Genomic DNA, 12,169 nt, shown 5'->3' on the forward strand with positions numbered 1-12,169 from the left:
TATATATATATATATATATATATATATATATATATATATATATATATATATATATATATATATATATATATATATTTTTTTTTTATTTTATTTTTTTAAAGATATAAATTTAGTAAAAATATTAGTTTTTAGATTTGGAAAGGTCAAAAATATTAAGGCATAAATTTATTTTAAAAAATGTTTAAGGTATAAATTTAGTATAAAAAATGTTTTGACAAGCTCCAAAATATTTTGTAGGTCATAAATTGTGTAAAGAGTGATATTTGTTGAGTTTTTCGGGGATCTGGATCGGTGTGGCTCAAGTTTCTCAGGGTTTTGGTCCATTTGACCTCTGCACACCTCCTGTGATTGAGCTCAGATCTGAGCATGGACCCCACAGGCTGCCGTAGTCATGTGACGTCAGGGCTGGAGCGGACTGGAGGGCTCGGCCCAGCGGGGGGCTGCTGAACCGCTGTATTCCCTCCATCCATGAATTAATCAGAGGGAATAAATTACTACATGAAAGAGGCTCGTTCCCCATCCGTTCATATCTGAGGCTGTGCAGATCTGACTCCTCCACGCTCACACGCTCCTCATGATTCACTCTTCAAATATGAGTTTGTCCATGACAATCAAAGCCGTCTTGTTAGTGCATTTATGGACAACAGACGACACGGATCTGACCCAAACAACCGCAGTGTCATTCTGCTATCATTGAGACGCTAGTTTAGATTTACTGTTTTCATTTGTGTTGTTGTGATTAAGATGGCTTTCATCTCGATTAGGGATCTGAAGATACGAGAAGCACACTTTAATGGTATTAATATATTTTAAGAGAATATACTGAAGTGTGAAGTGAAAGTAATGTGTTCAAACACTTAACTGCATGTGTATTATAGTTCACATTTATATTAAATGACGTTAGTTGAACTTCAGATGTAGGCTACCACACAAGTACATCTTTATATGTAATTTCATAATTCTATTTTCTGTGAAATATGGTTAAAGTGTACTGATGAATTACAAGCATTTATAGTAAACTAAAATATACTTTAATGTATATTGTGCTCATTACAAATATATTTAAATGCATGAACTTTAATGTAATCTTGAATATGTTATTATAAGTGTGTCAACACATCAGAATAAGTGCACTTCTCTAAAGCACGACAAAAGATTATTAAAACATGATTAGAAATGTACTTTTAATTTGACATCATTACAGTGTAGGGCCCTAGGAAATTCCCAAATTTCATTTTATTTTGTTCCAAATTCCATTTTTTCCATTGTAATTTTTCTGGATTTCATTTTTTTTTTTTTTTTTTTAATTAAATTTAAGTTAAATTAAATTTTAGTAATCAAAAAACATGTCTAATTAATTAAAATCATAACAATTATGCAATTTAGTAACAGTTTATTAAAAGTTAAACAAAAATTACATTTTTAGGGCCCTGTGAAATACATTTTATTTATTTATTTATTTATTTTCTCAAATTCGGTTTATTTTTTCCCAAACTCCATTTTTTTTTTTTCCATTTTTCTGGATTCTTTTTTTTTTTTTTTTTTTTTTTGGACTCCGTTTTGAATGTTCAATTAAATCTTAGTAATCAAAAACATGTCAAATTAATTGAAATCACGAAACTTACAATTTAGCAAAAAATTATTAAAAGTTTAACAAAAATTACGTTTTTAGGGCCCTATGAAATACATTTTATTTATTTATTTATTTTCTCAAATTCAGTTTATTTTTTCCCAAATTCCATTTTTTTCAATTAAAATTTTTCTGGATTCCTTTTTTTTTTTTTGTTTGTTTTTTGGACTCCTTTTGGCGGTTAAATTAAATTTTAGTAATCAATAACCATGTCTAATTAATTGAAATCATGAAACTTACAATTTAGCAAAAATTTATTAAAAGTTTAACATTACATTTTAAGGGCCCCATTTTTCCCCAAGTTCCTCTTTTTTTTTTTTTTTTTTTTTTTTTTTTCAAAATTAACTTTTTTTCCTCCTTTTAAATTTTTTTGTTTGTTTGTTTTTTTGGACTGTGTTTTGATGGTTCAATTAAATCTTAGTAATCAAAAACATGTCTAATTAATTGAAATCGTGAAACTTTTACAATTTAGCAACAATTGTAATTTTTTTTTTTCTCAAATTCCCTTTTATTTTATTTTTCACCAAATTCTGTGTTTTCTATTTGAAGTTTTTTGGATTCAATTTTAATGGTTTAATTACATTTTAATAATCAAAAAACATGTATAATTAATTGAATTTATAAAAACATCAAACTTTTTCTTTTTTTTTTTATGTAAGGCCCTATGAAATGTTTTTTTTTTCCCTCCAGAAATTCTGTGTTGTGCATTTTAATTGTTCTGTCAATCAAAAGAAGGCATAAAACATTAATTAAAATGATATTTTAATCATATGAACACCTTTTTATCAAACAAAGACACAATTTCTTCAAGTTAAACCGAACTTTTATTTTGACGGGCTGCAGTGAAGACCTTTGAGTTTATGATATCGCAGAAATCACAGGGCCTAACAGTGCACTTAACTGTGTGCTTTCTTCAAGTAAACATACTTTTAAGATTTAAAGTGTTCATGCAATACAATTAAGCACATCTCCTCCACAAGAGGAAAGTTTTTCGGTGTATGTTTGCAGTTCTGATTCTCCGAGCGTACGGATGAGTGTAACATCCTTATCTGTGAGTTTTAACTTTGCTGTTTCTCCCGTGTTTTGAGGGTGTTTCAGGAATCGTCTCTCACTTCCCCCGCGTCCTTGTTCTGGCTCAAGCCTTTGATGTTGTAGCCATTAGTAAAGAGCCTCCAATGACACTTCCTTACCTAGTACACACACACACTTTTCCCAGAGGCATTACCACCAACAGTTCCCGTCTGCCTCGCCTCGACTCATAGAGTCTCCGGTCTCTTTCATCTGCGGCCGCTGCGCTGTTGTGATGCTGTAATTATCATCATCGTAACTGCCGGCGACAGAGCTGTGAAGGAAAGGTGTGTACGATAACTCTCAGACAGCCTTCAGGTGCTCCGGGAACTTCCAGCCCTAATTATGACGTGATGTGCGTTCGGGCTGTGAAAAAATGTTGTGCGATTGAGAAAACTGAGATATCTGGTCATCAGGAATGATGGGAATCATAATGTAGCTTCTGTTCATCAGCAGGTCGACTGATTCTGCTTGATTTCAGCCTAATGTAAATATAAACCCTCCTGAAAAAACCAAGAGAAATTCCCTGTAGACTATTTCAATCATCACTTTTGTCACAAACATTTGAACGCGTGTCTGTGCGTAAGCAAATTCGTGTTTTTTCTGCGTTTCCAAGTAATATTGGGTTTTTTTGCTCTGGCGAGGTGTTTCCCTTTGGCGCCGTTTCATAAAGTGCAGTTTCACTATGAGTCTCGTCTTCATTGTCGACCCGCCGCACTTTGAAATGTGCAGGTTTCAAGAGTTTTTCATCTTTATTTACAGACGCTTTATTTGGGTTGTCCTTAAATGGCTTCAAGCGATTGTTTCTGATTTATTTCAATAATAATGCGCTGCTCAAAGCATACTTGTGTTGAGTTCCTCCAGACCACAGGACAAACAGTCATTGTGTGTTTCTGATAGGATCGGGACAGTTATTTGTCTTGGTGTCGTCTGGTGTGCTGTAAACAAGAGTTATTGTGTTTGCTGGCTCCTCTGCTTTTAGGAGTTAATATTTAGCAAGATTTATTGAAGTATTTTGAAGAGCGAGTAATTGAATATATTCATTTGTTTTGTGTGGAGCTGGACTTCTTCACACAGACACAATCATTTGTTGCTGCCTGTAAATTATGCCACAATTACATTCGTATTCAGACCTCATAATACATTGAATTTTGGGTGTGTGTGTGAGAAAGAGTGTGTGTGTTAGTGTTAATTTAGTGTTTAATTTAGTGTGCTTTGTAGTTTTTATCATATTTAGTCAACCAGCTCCTGTTTTATTAAGTTGACTAAATGTTTAGTGTTTTTAGTCACATTTTCGTCATGCTGCATGAAGGTTAAACTGATAATAATGATTATTTTGCTCAGTTATATCGCAATGATTGTTGTCTGAATTGATGCACTTTCACCAACAAACATGAATCAGTAGAAGATCGATTCATATGCATGCTTTATTTCACCTCAGCTATACTGATTTATTAGAGGGATATGCAATGATTAATCGCTTGCAAAATAAAAGTCTGTGTTTACATAATATATGTGTGTGTTCTGTGCATAATAAATACACACACATGCATGTATATATTTAAGAAATATATGCAGGTTTAAATAAATATATTTATATATCTAAATATAAATATATTATATACAAATCTAACATTTTTCTTAAATATATACCTGTATGCATCTGTATTTATATATGCATAATTATTATGCACAGAACACACACATATATTACATAAACACAGACTTTTATTTTGCAAACGATTAATCGCTGCACATCCCTATTATAGACTATCATAGAAATGAACACTCTCTGTCTACATTATGATAAAAAAAAAAAAAAAAATCTTTCAAATATTATAACAGAGAAATTCCGAAAATACTAATTACAATAATTGCACATTTTGATGGCAGATTTAGTTGCATTTGGACGATGACTGTTTTCTCCGGAGCCGATGTATAGATGAATTAACTAAATTAATAACTCTTGATTTTTACAACGGAATGAATCAATACTGAATTTACTTAAAGGATTAGTTCACTTTCAAATGAAAATTAGCCCAAGCTTTACTCTCAAGCCATCCTATAGGTGTATATGATTTTCTTCTTTCTGATGAACACAATCGGAGATATATTAATAAATATCCTGATGCATCCGAGCTTTATAATGGCAGTGAACAGGGATCAATGAGTATGAGCTGAAGAAAGTGTCTCCATCCATCATAAACATAATCCAGAGGGTTAATAAAGGCCTTCTGAAGCGAAGCGATGCGTTTGTGTAAGAAAAATATCCATATTTAACAAGTTATGAAGTAAAATATCTCGCTTGCACCAGACCGCCTTCCGTATTCTTCAAAAAGCTTACACTGTACGTACTACGCCCTCCCTATTTAATTTACAAAACTGACGCGACGCCAGCTCCATTTTGTCCGTAAGTTGAGGCGGTCTGGCAGAAGCGAGATATTTTACTTGTTAAAATTGTTAAATATGGACATTTTTCTTACATAAATGCATCGCTTCACTTCAGAAGGCCTTTATTAATTCTCTGGAGCTGATTATGATGGATGGATCGTTGATCCCTGTTCACTGCCATTATAAAACTCGGATGCTTCAGGATATTTATTAATATATCTCAGATTGTGTTCATCAGAAAGAAGAAATGCATCTACATCTACACTCAAAAAAATATTTTTTTTTATGTCAACAGGTTCCACATAAATTGATTATATTGCATTTAATTAACATTATTTATTTCAGTTAACTTAAATGTATTACATAAGGTTAACTTTAGTTGAATCAGCTTAACATTCTTAAATTTGTCCAAAACCATTAAGTTTAATTATCCTAAAAATGAATGAAATTTAATCCAGTTTAATGGATTAGTTTATTTAGTGGATGCATTCAAGAACTTTTACAAAATCTTTTCTCTGTAAAGACTCTTATTGGTAAGTGTTTGCCAGAAGATGGGTTTATTCCATCTATGCCCAAAATAGTTGTTTGTTATTATTAAAACAACTTTAATTATTGTTAGGTAACCCAAGCACACGTTCTACACTTCACCACAATGGTGTAACCCCCCGAAACTATTAACACAACAGAAACATTTAAATACCAACATAATAGAAAGTAAATATTAAAAAGTCTTTCCATTTTCTCATGTTGCTAAAAACTGCTTAAAATAGCACTTTATTTCAACATTTACTCTCCCAGATCAGCAAAGCATGATGGGAAGTGAAAGTCCTGTTTGATTGAGTCCTGGTTGAGTTTACTTGATTGAAACATGTCATTTTAATATGAAAAAAAAGTAATCGTTTTAAGTCAGTTTAACATGAAGCAATTAAATTTGAACCAGAAACCGGTCCCACTTTATATTAAGTGGTCTTAACTACTATGTACTTAAATAAAAAAATAAGCACAATGTACTTATTGGGTTCATATTGAATTGCAAAACACTTTTTTTGCTATTGAATTGGGATACGGGTAAGGTTAGGGAAAGCTTTGGTGGTATGGGAAGGTTTAAGGGTAGGGGTAAGAGGTAATTATAAATGTAATTACATGCAGGTGTTTTTCAAATATAAGTACAATGTAAAAACATGTATGTACACAATAAGTGCATTGTATCAAATGATTAATTTAAATGTAATTACAGTTAAGGCCACTTAATGTAAAGTGGGACCCAGAAACCTGTTGCAATGGTGTTGAATCAAAATAAGTTGTTTAAATAAAGTGAAATATTTTTTTGAGTGTAGGATGGCTTGAGGATGAATGAAGCTTGGGCTGAAAGTGAACTAATCCTTTAAGCTGGACAATGACACCATTGAGTGAGTTTCAGGTAAACCTGATGTTATGGGGAGATTTTCAATGGCAATATCCAAAATCCTTGACCTTGTGGGGACATCTTTTGGTCCCCGTGAGGAAAACAGTATATAAATCATACTAAGTAATGTTTTTTGAAAATGTAAATGCAGAAAGTTTTCTGTGAGGGGGAGAGAATATACAGTTTGTACAGTATAAAAACCATTATGTCTATGGAAAGTCCCCATAAAACATAGAAACCCTAAATATAGCTGTATGTAAAAGTCTATAAAATGTCCCTATTTAGATAGATAAATAAACATGTCGGTGTTTAATCTACAAAAAGTGATAAATTGAAAACGTGACGCAGCGATAAATCCATTGAACCACTTGTGAATTTGTATTTCTGGTGTCAAGTTGAAACTCTAAGAGAGGTGCTCGATGCACTATTTGTGTCAAAATGCAATATTTGTGCTAGTATAGTGAACATGAATGATATGCATGAGCAGGTATGAGATGATCAGAGGTCCAGACGAGATCTTCATCAGCTCACGGACACACGGGGTTGTTGACGGAGGGGGTTGAGTGTGTTTAAACGTGCCTCTGTTGTTATGTCTGCGTTCCCTTTGAAGTTCCTCAACCCTCCAACTAAGTGGCACTCATTTTCCCCATCTCACAGATCTCAGAATTATTTCCAGATTGCGGTGCCGTGCCACAGGGAGATGTGGTGTCAGGCGTAACGTCGAAGGCAACCCTACGTTTAGCAGCATCGCAATAACGTCTCGTCTGATCGCAGTTTAAGAGGCATGGAAATGAAATTGACCTCAATTTTAATAAGCCCACGCACAGTTACCCTCAAGACAACAGGAATAGATTCACAGCCTTTAAAGACCACTGTGGAAATTTTGCTTATCTCACTTTCACTCACTCAGGAAGTGGAGTTTTTTCTCAGTTACAGTAATCTGAAGCGCAGACGACACGCCTCACACACCTTAGGACGTGCTGTGTCTTCAGGGATGGAAGCATTCGTGAAATGTTCATCCCAATAAACATCATTTTAGCATGTATGAGCATTGTGATATAGGATGATCAGTGATCATGTGATGTTCTCCAGCATCGTCCATTGAGTCGTTATGACCGCTCCTTAAATGCACTTCCTCCACGCATTATCACTAAAGACCAAAGGTTCATCTGATTCAGCGTTCTGGACCACATCAATGACAGCAAAAGCGTGTAAAATGATCGCAGCCCATTCAGATGCTTCGTGCACAACACATCAGAGATTAAAGACGTAACACTCAAAGCTCTCGCCTCCAAAAGGACCTTTAATTTCCGCTTCAAATAAGCACTTCGATTTTTAAAGCAAAGAATACATTAGACACGCAGGAGCCCACGGGTCGTCATGTCCTTCACTGGTCAGTACTAAAGGACCGATCCCTCAGAACATGTCATGCCCGCATTCCCGTTCAAAGAAATGCAGGATAAAAGGAAAGAACCACATGCAAATAGACTTTGTGCTCTGATGTTTGTTTGATTCTGTGTGAAAACTGCGCCGTCATTTGCAGTGAAATTTATTTATACTTAAAGATGAATGAAAACATTTCTCATCTTCCAGTAAAATCTTGAAACGTCTGTATGGTGAAATGCTAGACTCGCCCAGTGTGAGTGTACATTCATGAAATCGATTAAAAAAATCTACAAAAATGACCCCCGAATTCAAGAAAATTACCCTGCATCGTGATTAAAGTGATCTTTGAAGAAGTGTTGATTGCGGCATTATATTTAGATCTGCTTGTGTTGCATTAATCTTCATTTATGCATTATTTTTTGCAGCGTTGAGCATTATAATCTATCGCACATGTTCTGTTGAGCACATGAATGCAGCGGCCAATCAGAGGCGTTAGATTAGTCATAAACTCTCTCATGTGCAGATATGATGTAAATGAGATTCATTTCGCAACTATGTCTTCAATGAGTTTTCGTAAGTGTGCAGAACTCGCGGTTGAGCGAATATGATTTTTTTTTTTAATCCCTGGCAGTGGGTATAAGTATCATTTTAAAGCTTTTTAAAGCATCTAACCATTTTGATCAACTCTTAATGAGTGCTGATTAGTCCCGCTACCACTGGAGGGCGCCACCTAGCTACGAACAAAATAATAATCATATTTTTCAAACAACCTGGCCTCATGGGAGAGACGTACCCGTGGGCACATTTTCGCGAGACACAAAATTACGTACCGATGCATACGTCTCGTTGCAGTTTCCGAACACTAGAGGCAGTAAAACGTCAATAAGTGCTTTTGCTTGTTTTCACACACGGTTTTGATGACGGCCGGGGTCGGATTATGTATTCATAAAGACTCATTCTCATGTTTCCTCGCGCAATATTATGTTACGACACCAGAGTGCCCGATTTGTAAACAAACGTACTTTAGACTTTGCGTTGCTTGACCGGCTTTATGCATTTCGCTTTTTTTGGCCTTAACCAAGCTTGCTCGGTAGCTCAGCCGATACGGAGTTGGACTTACGACAAGAACCCTGCCTGGGTACGAATCCCGCGAAAGGTGACTGACGGTAAAAAAAAAGAAATCTAAACGAGCTGAAAAACGGTACGATCGCGAACGCTTTTTACGTCACGTTTGCTTTTGTTAACACTATCGGGTAGGTTTAGGCATAGCGTTGGTTGGACGTTATTTTAAAACGCAACGGAGCGCAAATGTCAAATCAAGAACCGTGGCGATTCGTCTAAAAACCAACGTAAATGTACATAAAAACGTACCGTATTAACGCTATTATCTGCTCCGGCAAAAAAAAAAAAAAAATAATGAACAAGCTTTTAGCGCCACTCAGTGGACATTTCGCATCGAAACTGCAGCGATATGTACTTATTGGTACGTATTTCGCGACTTGCGAAAATGTGCCCATAGCTATGTTTTTGTCATGTGACCAGGTTGTTTTCAAAACTCCTGCCTTGATCAACACACAATAGGTGTCATTTGAAAGCTTAGAGTCTGAACTTTACAATGAATGTAGCCCATTCAATTAAGTCATAAGCAGTGCTGAGTTATTTGCTAATTAATAAAAAACGTTTTCATAATTTATGAAATAACTTTTTTGAACTATGTGCTGTAATGTCAAAAACATCATATAGCTCAGATAGTCATGTGTCATATATCATTTGAAAGGTCTGACGGAGTAGAATCCAACAAGCATAATTGTTTTGGGCTTTGACTAAACTTAAGCGAGTTTTTGTACGTGAAGCCCCGCCGGACCCAAAAATAATATACATATGCACCACGTTTTCGCTCGTAATTTCATGATTACAGCAGATTCTCATGATTAAAATGAGTCCAAACTCAACATAATCGATCACGAGATCTTCCTCATGGAGTTAAACACATAAAACTAAGTGAAATCAAACATAGCTTTCACATGGCGATTTCGCTTGTAACTTTAAGAAACATGCATAGATAGTAGAAAATGGCACATTATTATTTACAGCAGATTCTCACAATTAAAATGTCAACATAATCCATTGCATCAATAACAAGATATTCCTCACGGAGGAACAACAATTTTAAAAATGCCTTCCGAGTGTCAAGGGCTAAACAAAAAGGCTACTTTTGGTTCCAAATTTGACTTTATGCGATCACCACAAAATTTGATCCAGATGCAGCTCACGTGTAGGGGAACTTGTCCTCCTACCTTACTTTCTTCTTGAGTTAATGGATATCAAATAAGAAAGATTATAATAAAACATTATAAATATATTTTTTGTCTTTTATCATCAGTTTCTCAGAGTGAGAATGTCCAAATGTAATGAATTCTTGACTCTCTTTGCTATAGTTTTGGAGTTATGAATCTTTTCACTTTATTGGACAGTGCCGTAGTTACATTTTAATTACTCAAATAAGTACTGAGTACTATTAATTAACTACATGTACTTACTATAGAGTTTCAGTTAGGGTTAGGGTTTGGTCTAGGGTCAGTTACTCGTAATTATGCATAATTTACTGTTATTACTATAGTAAGTACATGTTGTAACGTATAACTATGGCACTGTAAAATAAAGTGTTACCAAAAACAACTCTAAAAGTGCCTTAAGGGGTTAATGTTGAAGGTCTCCATCTTCTGCCCATTTTGAAGAACCAAAAGTAGAAAATTGACGTTTCACATAAATGTGGCTACACATGGCAAATCTGTCCAATTCCGTCAGTCTCTCTCGCTATCACACATGTGCGTGGCGCTCAGATGAAAAGACGCCCATATGAAAGGCACAGCAGTCAGAAGTTTGGCCAAGAAATGCAGTTATTTCCAGCCATGCAACCGCCATGACACATCGTGTCAAACAACATGCTGTTAGCATTAGCAAACTGGATTTCACATGAGTTATTGAAGGCCATTTGTAAACAGAGACATGAAAGCAAACAAGCTCTTGTGCTGCTGGCCTTGATCATCAAAGGCGTATCGATCAAATGGCTCCTACCCATTGATTCTCTCAGCAAATGTATTCAACATCTGACACGCTCGTACGCCGCCTTTCAAGCATCAGACTTCAACTGACCAGCATCTTATTGTGTGTGTGTGTGTGTGTGTTTCTTGCAGTCCAACAAAGTGTCGGTGGTCCAGCCGGGGATGCATCCTCTCACGCCGCTGCTGCCGTACGATCACTTCAACCCCAGTCCTCCACACATTCCCACAGACGTCAGCCAGAAACCAGGTACGCTCACGCATTCCTCTTTATCAAACTGATGACGGATGAGCTGGTAAAACAGCCAGCACACACAGCTGTCAATGCAACGCTTGAAATTTGAAAGTTGTTGTCATCACGTCATGCTGCTGTTTGTCAGTGGGACACTAAAGGATGCATCTTTCAAGCAGGATTATTTAAAGATTCCTCAAAAATATTCCTTTTAGTTTCCACAGCAGAGAATAAACTGGTCGATGGTCCACTTTAGTCATTCTGCTAGCTACATGTTAACTAGCATTCATTCGAGTGTCAGTATACTGTTAGGAAGGGTTGGGTATCGTTTGGAAATTCTGATTCTGATCGATTTCAAAATTATTTATTGTCTTTTTGCAAAACACTGAATACCATGCATGAAAATCAGCAGCCTAAAGAACAACTATCTAATAAACTAAACTCATTTAAATGTATAACATTATTAGTATAGACAATAAGAACAAAGCAAAATAGCACAAATAAATACAACCGAACTGTAAAATAACACTGCATAGGTTTCTTTTTACACATTCTGTTCACATTCACTGACGACATAACCAACTGTTTACAAAGATATCTTTTCATAATTGTGTGTGTATTTGTCCGTTCAAGCACAAGAAGATGCGAGATGTGTGGATTTTAGCACAGAAAACGGCGTGCGGATACTGAATTGAGTTCTGTTGCGTCTTCTTGTGCTTGAAAAACCGCACACAGAAATCGATGAATCGAAATCTTAATTTTATAACAAACACCTTATTCCTGACCTTAAAGGGATAGTTCACCCAAAAATGAAAATGTGATGTTTATCTGCTTACCCCCAGTGCATCCAAGATGAAGGTGACTTTGTTTCTTCAGTAGAACACAAATGATGATTTTTAACTCCAACAGTAAGAGTAAACATGCACAGACAAATCCAAATTAAACCCTGCGGCTCGTGACGACACATTGACGTCCTAAGACACGAGAAACCAAAC

General features: G+C 35.5%; 1 protein-coding gene across 8 annotated transcripts in view; it reads left to right on the top strand.

Moving 5' to 3' along the window:
- Positions 1-12,169, top strand: part of tcf7 (transcription factor 7) — a 56,943-nt gene that overhangs the window by 21,447 nt on the left and 23,327 nt on the right. For all 8 annotated transcript variants that reach the window (XM_067375113.1, XM_067375117.1, XM_067375109.1 and 5 more), the window contains exon 4: positions 11,078-11,192. In XM_067375113.1, coding sequence (XP_067231214.1) covers positions 11,078-11,192 — 115 coding nt within the window. The remainder of the gene's footprint in view (positions 1-11,077; positions 11,193-12,169) is intronic.

Source organism: Chanodichthys erythropterus, chromosome 22 (assembly GCF_024489055.1).
Source record: "Chanodichthys erythropterus isolate Z2021 chromosome 22, ASM2448905v1, whole genome shotgun sequence".
In the NCBI taxonomy this organism is placed as follows: Eukaryota; Metazoa; Chordata; class Actinopteri; order Cypriniformes; family Xenocyprididae; genus Chanodichthys; species Chanodichthys erythropterus.